General features: G+C 37.3%; 1 protein-coding gene across 1 annotated transcript in view; it reads right to left on the bottom strand.

The window, feature by feature from the left end:
* Positions 1-12,271: 12,271 nt before the first annotated feature.
* The window catches only part of LOC110462883 (sex-determining region Y protein-like), a 22,553-nt gene continuing 21,745 nt past the window's right edge, over positions 12,272-13,079 (bottom strand). The window contains exon 2 of the mRNA XM_021517119.1: positions 12,272-13,049. Within this exon, the coding sequence (XP_021372794.1) occupies positions 12,272-13,049 (778 nt within the window). The remainder of the gene's footprint in view (positions 13,050-13,079) is intronic.

The following is a 13,079-nucleotide window of genomic DNA, read 5'->3' as shown; positions in this document are numbered from 1 at the left end:
AACGGTGGTCAGCTGTGTCCAAAGGTGACCAGTCGTGATAGCCCCTCGGCCACGTGGTTAATATAATTTACGCCTCGGTTCTTTCCATTTTCTGCCAATTAGCCCAAGTCATTATCGGTATAATTTATTACACTTGAAACTTTGATAGATGGATGTCTTTTGATATATGTGGTAATCACATACCAGTTATTTCGAATAATGTAATTAGAAAAAATGTATAAGAATCTCGAAGATTTAATATAAATACAGGATAAAAATAATAATAAGAAACGTGCATCTATATATGTAACATGATATGGTATAATTTGTATCAGTTTTTTTCTTTGTGAAAAGATTAAATAATTCATGGTGTGCAAGCATCCTTCAAGAAACAAAAACATAGCAGTCTTTTTGTTATTTAAATGTTTCAAGTATCAATATATCTTTGATGTTGTAGAATCGTATATTTCTGATGAAGATCACATGCCGAGGCAGTATCAATTGATAGAGTAATAAAGGAGTGAAAAATAAAACTGACAAAATTGGAAGTATGACAAGGGACGAGGTAAAACGTCACCTTGTCTGCAACCAATTTATATTTATCAATTCTTGAACCAGTTTTTCAAAGCCTTAGCTCAAAACATTATCACTAGTATTGTTATTTTCGTGTTAGTTGCCTTCTGATAAAGATTCTACATGAAATTTTAGTTATGAATTTTAATATTTTGAAAAATATCCTAGATGAAAGTTTTGCTTCAAAGAATCGTTAATTTTGTCAAGCCTTGTCAAAAGGACCCGGACTTTCATGAAAGGAGTTACTGAGGGTTGTGGAGCTTAGGAGAATTCTTATCTGTAATAAAATGGTTTGTTATGTCTCATGTTGCGTGTTTGCGTTGGTCTTAATAAGTTTCACATGTGTCCAATTCGATCAGACAACTCACATTGGAAATTATAACAATTGAGATTAAGAACTAAAACCAAATGATGTCTCTCGTTATCTTTCATTTAAAAATAATGTTAACATCTGTGTTCCACACCAATTTTTTCGCCCTTTTCGTTACATATACCTACCTAATCATTAAGAAATTCGGACTAAACTCTCCGTCATTTTCATGAGTGCGGAGTCATACTCCCGAAACATTGCATTCAACGGAAAACCATTACGTAGTCTCTATACGCATGTATAGTCTTCTCAAAGTTGGTTATTTTTAAGAGCAATGAAATATACTTCTTCTGTTTTGTGAACCGTGCTTTTTTCACAGCAAATTTGTACTCAAATCTGTCAACACGCTATATCATTTGGTATTAGATTACATGTTCACCGTTCATTTCTTTTACTTTTGTCATGTACGCAAAGTAATACATGTTTAAAATGATATAACATGTAAAGCATACATTATTAATAAATATCTACACAGAGTACATTTTATACACAAAAGCGATAAAATTAATCTCCGATAAATACCAAAGGAGTAAGTGTAGGCCCGCCTCAACATTTGTTAAAAGTTTGTGAATTTCGACAGAGGGTGTTGTCTATATAGGTCGATGAAAGACAAGTAGAGATATGTAACAGTTTTCTGATTAAGACAGATTTTTCGGGAACTTCAAACTTTCGGAAAATTTTCACGGGAACTTTTAGTAATTATCCCGCCATCGGGTACGGGATCATTAGCGCTAACGAGGGTTGTTGGGAATTTGGTGGAAAACGGCTCGGAAATGAATAAATCTTCAATCTTACCGCAGTTAAGCTTTCCTCACCTCAACAGTTTAATACACAAGTGTCAAAACCCCGACCAGCAGCAGTTGTTAACACGAGAACTATTTGTGTCGAGATCTTTATCAATTTATAACAGGGGGCTTCGTATGTGCGAGAATGCACGTGCAGCCATGTCTACGCTGGTGAAAATTGGCCAACTTTTATTCGCGGTGAAAGACGGAAGGGGCAATCGGCGACGATAAATCATATTTAATTTACAATAAGAATGTTTATGGCGGTGGTCTTTCAATTGGCATTCTGCGTAATTGGTTTAAAACAGTTTCTAAACAACAGCTCCATCTCGGCGGAATAAACATGTAGATAGACCATGTTCATGAAATAATTGATTTGTCCAGAGTAATGTTTCCTTCGGAGATAAACATTGAAGAATTGACAACTAAATTTGACGAAAAAGGAACATGCGAACATCATCATTTGTTGTGAAATCACAGCTTAACAACTTGAAGGATACAAACATGTTTTTCTTCATGAACCGGAAGGTTTTTTTTTTGTACCAAACCTTGCTCCCCAGATGATTAATATTGGTGTGTATCACACAAGTGAAAATAATTACATTGGATTCATGACAAAGGATTTTGACCCTGTGTATCAACCTAAGGGAAAAGAATTACTGTAAGGGACGACCAATATGGGCCCCGTCCAGAAACATAGGATTTCTTCGTGGTTTTCTGATTATGGAAAATTAAAGAAGCAAACAGTTGGAACACTTACGATATTCGTACGCGTAATATGACTATCTGGCACCGTGTAAGGCCCATGTTGTAGCTGTGCGATTCGAAGGGTACTGGGGGGTTGGTTGGGTGAGTGGAGGGGGGTCTACCTTATAAAAGGTTTGCGTTTTAAAATGTTGGTAGAACGTTTTCCTGAGTTCAGATGAATGCTTCATTGTGTGAATCTGAAGTTTTGTATTAGAGGATAAGTCGCGTACGTGGGTTAAATCCATGTTCAAGTACTTTTTGGAAGGTACGTGTGTTTTGGAAGCAATCTGAATTAGACAAAGGTACATGTACTAAGGCAGAGGGGAACTCTGAAATCATCACCCAATTTGATTTGCTTTATCTTCGTTTCATAAGAGTAATATATTTCCTATCATTCTAGAAGTTATTTTTTTATACATTGAAAAAACAGAAGAAAAAAAAAAATGAAAAAAAAAATCCCTATTGATGCTTTCCACCTTGTATTTAACTTTTCCCTTCCTGACTTTTATTAAGATTTGTTTTTACATTCACAATTAAAGCGAACCACTAAATGATAATCATTGTGTATTGAATAATGCTGTCTAGGAAACCTTACAACCAGAAACAACGGTTTGATTTTTACCATAATTCAAAATGAAGTTAAATCATGTTCTGTAAGCTAGTGACAAACAAATGTTTTGGAAACCATCTTCCAAAAGGTCTGTATAAGAACCTACCTTATCATGTGGGACAAACCTTACATAACAATTAAGTCTTATAAACAACAAGGGAACTTGTTAAGCAATCTGATTAAAATTATATGTTACATGGCTTCGTTAACTTCGTACTACGCCTGAACATCTGAGTGTGCCGCGGTCAGGGTCACGTTCAGGTGACCTTTATATTTATAAATACTCATTAAATTTTGACCAATCAGAGACCCTCTTTCAAAAGGGCGCTCGGAGTTGTAAGAAATATGGCGGACATTGATGAGAATGATGCGAAAGTTCTGAAGTTATTTGAGATTGGTCGTCTGAAACCCGAACAGAAAAAGATATTCGAAGCTTTATTAGAGAAGAAAGACTGTATGGCGGTGTTGCCTACACAATTTGGGTGCGTTTTCCTTGGCGTCGTAGAAACGTCAGTTCCCGACGCCATATTTGTTTTGGAAAACTAATCTGTTCGATACCCCTCGCTATTTATCTATCAACCATGATATTCCGATTCGCTGGCAAACTTTTGCCAGCGCGCCTCTGATTGGTTCCTCTAAAGGTCACTTGAACGTGACCCTGACCGCGGCACATTCAGATGTTCAGGCGGAGACATGTAACAGATGATTTTAATCAGATTGCTTGTTAAGCACCGTGTCTTAGAATGACAAATTTTACCAGTAACGTAATGGACGCCTTGTTTTGAGGTTTACAAAATCAAGACACGTGTCACTTTGCTGATGTATGCTGGTCTTACAGACAACTGTCGGCTGACAACAGGAAAAGGGAGGGGTGGGAGGGACGGAGAGAAGTGAGGGAAGGGGCACACAAAGTGGGGGCAGGGTATTGACAGAGAAAGTATAGCGCAATGTTCCCTATACATCATGTTTTGTAAGTCGGCGGGGCTAGAACAGCTCAAGAACGGGAGAGGTTGTTGCAATGTAATTATCTTATCCGTGTTTCTGACAAAATCTGATGTATGGTACCTCACCTCTCGAATGCACGTTACACTCAAAGCCAGGATTGCCTCCTCCTACACAGACGTGCTTTACAAACGCAATATCAAACCTAACATAACATTACCGCTAAAATGTTTATAGAACATCACGTGACTTAACCTGGTACTTTGCGATATAACACGGACATATATATTTCTCGAAATAACCGAAAATTTACATTTCTCAAAATAACGTAAAAATCTGTATTTTTAATATTAGAACAAAACATAGCTAATTCTTTACAATGCGAAGATCTTCGTCTTTTGAAATAATAAATAGAACACGTATTATTATTAGGTGACACGGTAGTCAAGTGGTAGGACGCCGAGCTCGTGACCGAAGAGTTGCGTTTTCATCTTTGAGCAAGATACTTTACTTCGCTTGTTCCAGTCTACTCAGCTGTAAATGAGTACGTGGTTGGGCAGCGCTAGAATTGTTGAATGCTAGCTGTTAGCGCCGAAATGGCAGCTCCGGCTGTATGCTCCCCAGGGAGTTGAGAAAGATATATTGGCTGGTTTCAAAGGCCCTATAACCACTGATATTAATTTGTGAACCGCTTTGAGACGACCTACGAACTAGGTTGCGATAAAGCGGTATATAAGAACCTCGAATTATTATTATTATTATCTTGAAATAATGCGGAGAATATATTGTCTTGTGAAATACATGTAATTCGAAAATATGCATCTCGCAAAATAGCGCAAACGTTTAAGTCTCGCAAAAAAAAGGAGAAAATATCAGCAAACTTGTGGACATTAGCTAGTATTATACACGCTGTGTTTAGACCTGTGTATATTAGAGCTACATTTTAAATGTAAAGATGATATAGGCAAAACGCTGTCTGTTTTTTTCATACTGAGTTCAAGTACGATCGTAAATTACGGAGACATACAGGCCCATATATCTTTATTTTCTATTTCAATTTAGACACAGGTATGACTATTAAGTATGTATTTATAAAATATCAAGATAAAGAAGTAAGTATGTTCGGTCGGTTGTTTACAGGTAAATAATATACATAGCATTTCACGACACACCTTCTTCTGTGCAAACAGATTTCTCGGGTTTCTTTAAAATGTCAATAAAACACGAGAAAGTGCAGATTTTCTACCTAAACTTAGAGCTCGAAAGCTGTTAAACCCAGCAATATGTGTAATGTAATGGCCTTGACGATCATTATATCATAAAAATGAAAGAATGATACAGCATGTACGTACATGTATCACCTCGGTTTGGAGGGGGGAGGGGAGGGGTAAGGGAGGGGGAGGGGAGAAGGGGGATAGCGCGATACAAGTTTAGAGTCGAAAAGAGGGGGCCGTGACAGACTTGGAGATTATAGGTGAATAAGGACGGGGACACACAGGGATACACGGATGAGTAAAGGGAAGGAAGAGTTAGGGTACAGGGACGGATTTAGCAGGTAGGTGGTGAAGCAGTTATATGGAGGGGCAGGGGTACACAGGGATACACGGATGAGTAAAGGGAAGGGAGAGTTATAGGGTACAGGGACGGATTTAGCAGGTAGGTGGTGAAGCAGGTATATGGTAAAGGACGGGGAAGGGTGTTAAGGAAAGGTATACGTGGATGGGAGAAGGTTGATTAACGGAGAAGGATGAATGATGGAGGATACGAATGGATGGTTGGGTTGTAGGTTTGCTTATGTACGTTTTCATCATCATCATTATCGTCCTCATCTTCGTTGTCGTTGGCTTTGTCGCCGTCATCGTCGGAGGAGGGGATATGAGAGAGAGAGAGAGAGAGAGAGAGAGAGAGAGAGAGAGAGAGAGAGAGAGAGAGAGAGAGAGAGCGATGATGGGTGAACAACGATAGACGTAAGATAGCATTGCCTCTGTTAAAATGGTTTAAAGTAGGGAAAGAGTGGACACTTTGGCATTGCATGTTACGCGTGTTAAAACCTATCCGAACACATCATTCGGTATATGCTGTGGCAACATGCTACTACCTGAAACCACGACATAGCTCGTCTATCTCGTAAACAAAGTTTATGTTCTTCAAGACCTGTGACTGTGTGAAATAATTTATTTGTAAATAAAAATGGCGCTTCTTTATGAAAGTACTGATGGTTATAAGAATGGCTTTCTGATGGTTAAATCGCAGAAGGACATTTCTGTCTCTTGCTGTAATAAGATTGGTTAGGTTCTCTTATCCTTCGCTAAATCAAATAATTCTTATTTAACTGTGAGTTCCTTTATCTCTTTGAACGAATATTGGATATTTACTCTACTGAAGGGAACTTTAGTAAATAATTTCTGTTTCGAGCATTTCATATGCGGAATATTAGTTGGAAAATGTATATGTGTTAAAGAAATAAGGGGTGTATAAAAGTTGATCGAACAAAACAGCGCTGAACACAGGTGTCTGCAAAACGAAGCACATCTTAAAACTACAAAATGGGTTTAATTGACCGCATCGAAATTTAACTGCCAAGGGAGATAACCCCGTCATGGGTTATAAAAATCATTATGGTAAATAGTGTCTTCAATGAAAGATAATAACTTTTTATTATTATTTTTCTTTTATTGGAAAGGTGGTGAAAATAATTATAATTTAACAGTTTAGCTCGAGGGCAAAATAAATTCAATCGTTTCTCCGGTAGATATAGCTGAGATCCCTATTTCGATACCCAGCAAATTTTGCGGTTGTTGGAATATTAGATTTTATTGTGCGTCTGTGCTGAATCGATTCATAGCTCTCTGGCTGTATAAAGGCAACCATTTAGCCTCAGGCTCCGATAAAGGTGAAAAAAAATCTGTGATTTGTATCGGTCACAGCCAATATAAAATCAAGAGAAGAAACATGATTTTTGAGATATGTCTCTGATACTATTTACAAAATCTGTGAGGATATGTGTTCGCTTACACCTGTGATAATCAGTATAGGCTATTCCGATAAAAACAGTGTTTAACTGTGAGAATTCGGCATTTCTCTATTTTCGTAAGATTTATATCGAATCGGATAAAAAAAAATCCCGTAGCGGGGTTATACAGCTGACTTGTTGGACAAAAGATGCAGGCGTTTATTCTTTTTACAATAGAATCAATTAGATAAAAAACAAAACTGATGACTTTGAGTTGTTTTCGTAGTCCAAGAATAATATGTTTTCCTTAATAACTTCTAGGCGGTCCTATTTACACAGAAAACTACAAAGATTTGGAAGAGACACTCATAAAAGTTTGTTTTCTCATTCATTCTTTAGTAATATGTATGTATGCTATAAATACATTTTTTTTTATAATTATAAATGATATGCTTTTGTATTAAGGAAATAAGTTTGACATGATACACTTGTTATAAATATAAACTTTATTTATTTTACAAAGTTATTTCAACTTATATTAATCACTCTTGTTGGCCCGGATGGTAGCGCGCAGGAGGTCTTATTGTGGGAGGAAACCGTAGTACCCGCAGAAAACCCACGTGATCGGGCAGGTGACCCCATACCTTTTCACGTCCGATCAGGGAATCGAACCCCGGCCGCATTGGTGAAAGGCAAGTGAGCTATCCACTGCACCACCCAACCACTTGTTATAAGTATATTATAATTATATATGTACACTTTGTTTGTTATGACTTCGTTTTGTTTTAATTATATGATAATTATGCTATGATTCATGTATTAGTATGTTCAGTTATAATTATGCTGTGTTTTATGAATAGTAATGTATTATGTGATGATTATGTCAGATCCATGTATAAAGATTATGCTACAACATATATATATTTAATATCATGTTATAAACATGTAGTATTGTTGGTTTTGATAGGGTTTGGTTTAGACAGGTTTCATTTTAGCCTGAAACAAGACCTTTCATAGAAAGATGGCGAAACACGTGATTTGTAACGTCGTATATAGAGAGTAAATAACGGGTCTGGAAAACATGTCTTAATAGCCAAATTGTTGATTTGATGGATCTGCCTTCAGTTTGTGCATCTTCCCGTTTTTTTGGCTCCGCATGCGCGGAATCATTTACGTCACAGTAAAATACATTCCGTGATGTCTACTAAGGACCTTAATTAAGGTGATACTTACTAAATGTATTTGATCAACGAAGATTTATTAGTCAAGTTCCATGGGACATATACAATCAGGTCTCCATAAAATCTACAGCATATGTTTTGGCGGGCGCGAATATCACCAAGCGGTCGTATTTGAAATTATCAATTCTTTTTCCATTTAATTTTTGGAAAATTTGTTATTCCGATTTGTTAATCTTATCTTAAATGTACAAAAAGAAGTCTTACAGCTATGGAAAACGGGCTGTCTGGTTCTGTTGCGTCATACGGGATATTTTTTAAAAGACTAAGAATGCAAAAATAAACAAATTTTAACAACTTTGAACAATATAAATTTCCGCCTTTAAAAATGATCAATTTACTTTTGAGCCGAAATAAACCAAGCGTTTCCCATTAGTTTGCAGAAAAAAATAACGAAAACTGTAAAATATCTTAATATGAAAATAATTCAAATTATTAAAAATGTGTGCATCCACGGCTATAAAAAACATACAGGAATTGAATATATTGAAATACATTTTTCTTCATGAAATCTTTATTAATATATGTTTGTCATAATTGATATTACACCTTGAAATTTAAATAAATTAAATAACTCTGGTGTCCTGATGAATTATGATGTATATACCGAACTATTTCAAAATTTTCATTTACTTTTAACGATAACTTTATACTGCGGTGTTTGGCTATAAACTATTTCAATTTTACATCTATATTCCGCGCTGTTCTGGATATGGACAAAAGCCGGAGTGCAATGAATACAACTTAAATGTTTATTCAACATCTGTCGGTGAAAGAGGGGGACCACATATTATAATAATTGCTACATAAAGATGTCGCGTGAAGATATTAATTAAAATATTGCAAAATATTCATAGAGTCTCCTCTTTTCAGAGTTTTTTTTCCTTAAGACTGGTCTTCTTTCAAAGTCAAAGATTATTATTAATTATTAAAATGATTGTGAGGTATATTTCAATTTTCGAAAACGAAAACCATGTGTCATTCGTCTCAAAATAATTTTGTGAGAAAATCAACACTAAATATAAACCTGCTGATTTTAAGATAGGATTAAACAAGAATTTAAAGTTTATGAAATATGATTTTAAAAGATGACAAAGATTTATAGATACTGTAGCAACCGGGCTATCACCTGCCATAGTTGAGCGAATTTATGAGAACAAGTTCATCATTTCCAACAAGATCACCGTGTGATCACAGTCCGCATCATTTCAACATTTTATGCTAATTTGTTTTCATTTTTGAACAACAAACAAGAACGAAAATCAACGCCAATGATAGCAGATGTTTATCGCCTCAATTGGCGAGACGATTTGGGAAGTTTGGATGGTCGGGGGAGGACGTACAGATCAGACAGGGAACCACATAATGGCGGGCGGTGGAGCAGGGCTGACTTATGATACTTCGACAAGTAAAGATGTACGCAAATATACACATTAACAACGGAAGCGCGCGCATATTTGTCTCGTGTTCCATATTATAATATTCTTGATATAGGACTCTTCTCTTCCTTTTTATCTTTTGATGATTTCCTCTCCCTCCTTCATTTAAATCCGTTTATAATGCCTCTCTTTTCACCCGTCTTCATTTAGCATAGATATCGTGTTTTTCGATCTGTAATAACATAATAGATCAATCAATAAATCAATAAGCAATCAAAATGTTTAATGATCATATAATAAAGAAATATATTGAACAAGATAAATGAATAAATAAGCAATACAAATGTTAAATAGTCACACAGTTAGGAAAACTATAAAACAATATATTATCTAAATGGCTCATATTGACATGTTATATACTTTTAAACCGTTTCGCCCATCTGTCATCATTGATATTTTATATATATTGTCTCCCTTTGTACCTGTCGATATAGAGTATGGCTATTGCGTGTACAACGACCAAATACAGAAAATAAACAATGGTTTAACGAGCACATAATATATACAGAAATTTAAAATATATATTTATTATATTTTTCGGCAGTGAGATATGGAATTTTATCAACTTTATAAACCGAAAACTTTCACACTGTAGCAAAAAAAACAAAATTGTGAAAACGTCAGCAGAACGACATTCTCTTCACTTCATTCAAAGCCGTAGATTTTCTGTACAGATACAGACGAAGAGACGGTAGAATAAGTGGTGTTTGGTAAATCTTGTTACATATGCAGTTATGTATGCTTTCCCTACATATTTTCTATCTTTTATGAAGGCAATTTCTACCAAATAACGGAAGAGTTGTTTTGAGAGGTCAACTCAAAATGACACTGCCCTGTTGTCCGGTTAGACGTCATTGGAATATAGCAGCAAAGATTACGCAATTTCGTCCCCTGTTGATTTGATGCTGTAACATTTCCTTGTTTTAGTTAGTTTTAAAATGTAAGAAATAGAAAATGAAATGGTTTTGCCGTCGACTAGCATATACATTTCTGACTTTTGCTTCGCAGGTCTGAAAATGTCGATATTCTGTCTTACGAGAGTATATGGGTGGATTGGTCGAGTGTTTAAAACTTCGGCCTTCCACGCAGGCTGCCGGGGTTCGATACTCGAAGTCGTCGCACGCACGAAATATATCAGAGAAAGGGTTTTTCTCCTGCGTACACAATTCCAACAACCCAGGTGGAGTGTAAAATGGGGTGGGGTGGATGTTGCGGTATCTGTGATGTAGCATTCAAGTGATGTGGCACTATAAAAGATGCCGTTGGAAGCACGGTCTCACTACAAATAGAACACATTACATTTCCAGCACATACACAGGCATACACACATAGGGAGATATTAGCCAGGTGGCATAGGACTAGTAGTTAGCACCTGATAAGGCAGCTCCTGCGAATTCCCTTAAATTGAATTGATTAATGTATATCCTAATTGTATTAATTGTATATCTATGTACTGTAAAGCACTTTAGAGTGGTTTATGTCAGCTAGATATAGGGCGCTACATGTATATTAAATATTGTATACTATTTGTTATTATTATTGAAGCGTTTGCCGTCGCGTTCAAAATAAGAGGGGAAACCCTTATTACATGTTACTTCAATTACAGTGTTCGATGTGTGAATGATACAACCTAAAATATGATAAACAGGTATACAAATACATCTGTCTCGAAGAAACTGGTAATAATGCATATGTAAAATTGATATGCGTTATTTCGGTTTCCTTAATACAGTATATGCACGATACACTCGGGAGAGCGCCATCTAGGGTCATTTAGAATAATAAGATAGTATCTTGTCTATTTCAGATGATGTATCATTAATGTTTGACAGTTTCCAGCTCGTTTCACGACTTAATCATTCGAACTGCAATAGAAGCGCCTCTTTGGCGCTTAACGGCAAAGCTGGGACAAACATTGTCGGTAACGCCAGGTCAAGTTCCACGTGACCTCAACACGAAAGCTGTGTTCAAACATTTTCGTGACCCTAAACAACAGGGTCAGGAAACCGCCTTCGTGACCTTAAACGGCATGGTCAGAAGGATGGAATACCCGTTTTGAATAATATCGTCTATTGCGATCGTTGAGTGTGTGGTAAGGTATGATTTTGATTGAAATTCTATGTGATTATCTATGTGAGTATGACGAGGTATACTTTCGAGTGACACTTTCTTTTGTAATCTATGCGTGTGGTGTTTCTGTCTGATCCTGTCTGTCGTGATGTTGGAGTGTTGTGAGGTATGGTTTTGACTGATTCTGTCTGTCTGTCGTGATGTTTGAGTGTGGTGTGGTATGGGTTTTACTGGCCCCGTCTGTCGTGATTTTTGAGTGTGGTGAAGTATAGTTTGACTGATCCTGTCTATCGTGATGTTTGAGTGTGGTGATAAATGGTTTTGACTGACTCTGTCTGTCGTGATGTTTGAGTGTGGTGAGGTATGGGGTTGACTGACTCTGTCTGTCGTGATGTTTGAGTGTGGGGAGGTATGGTTTTGACTGAACCCGTCTGTCGTGATGTTTGAGTCCTCTGAGGTATGGTATTGACTGACTCTGTCTGTCGTGATGTTGGAGTGTGGTGAGGTATGGTTTTGGCTGACTCTGTCTGTCGTGATGTTTGAGTCCTCTGAGGTATGGTATTGACTAACTCTGTCTGTCGTGATGTTTGAGTGTGGCGAGGTATGGAGATGACTGACTCTGTCTGTTGTGATGTTTGAGTGTGGTGAGGTATGGGCATGACTGACTCTGTCTGTCGTGATGTTGGAGTGTGGTGAGGTATGGTTTTGGCTGACTCTGTCTGTCGTGATGTTTGAGTGTGGTGAGGTATTGGTTTAACTGACTCTCTCTGTCGTGATGTTTGAGTGTGGTGAGGTATGGGTTTAACTGACTCTCTCTGTCGTGATGTTTGAGTGTGGCGAGGTATGGAGATGACTGACTCTGTCTGTTGTGATGTTTGAGTGTGGTGAGGTATTGGTTTAACTGACTCTCTCTGTCGTTATGTTTGAGTGTGGTGAGGTATGGGTTTGACTGACTCTGTCTGTCGTGATGGTTGAGTGTGGTGAGGTATTGGTTTAACTGACTCTCTCTGTCGTGATGTTTGAGTGTGGTGAGGGATGGGTTTGACTGACTCTGTCTGTCGTGATGGTTGAGTGTGGTGAGGTATTGGTTTAACTGACTCTCTGTGTCGTGATGTTTGAGTGTGGTGAGGTATGGTTTTAACTGACCCTGCCTGTCGTGATGTTTGAGTGTGGTGAGGTATGGTTTTGACCGACCCTGCCTGTCGTTATGTTTGAGTGTGGTGAGGTATGGTTTTGACTGACTCTGTCTGTCGTGATGTTTGAGTGTGGTGAGGTATGGTTTTGACTGACTCTGTCTGTCGTGATGTTTGAGTGTGGTGAGGTATGGGTTTGACTGACTCTGTCTGTCGTGATGTTTGAGTGTGGTGAGGTAT

The sequence above is a fragment of the Mizuhopecten yessoensis genome, unplaced genomic scaffold (genome assembly GCF_002113885.1).
Source record: "Mizuhopecten yessoensis strain PY_sf001 unplaced genomic scaffold, ASM211388v2 scaffold10841, whole genome shotgun sequence".
Lineage (NCBI taxonomy): Eukaryota > Metazoa > Mollusca > Bivalvia > Pectinida > Pectinidae > Mizuhopecten > Mizuhopecten yessoensis.
The sequence above is the reverse complement of the archived record's forward strand: the minus strand, read 5'-3'. Positions and strand labels throughout refer to the sequence as shown.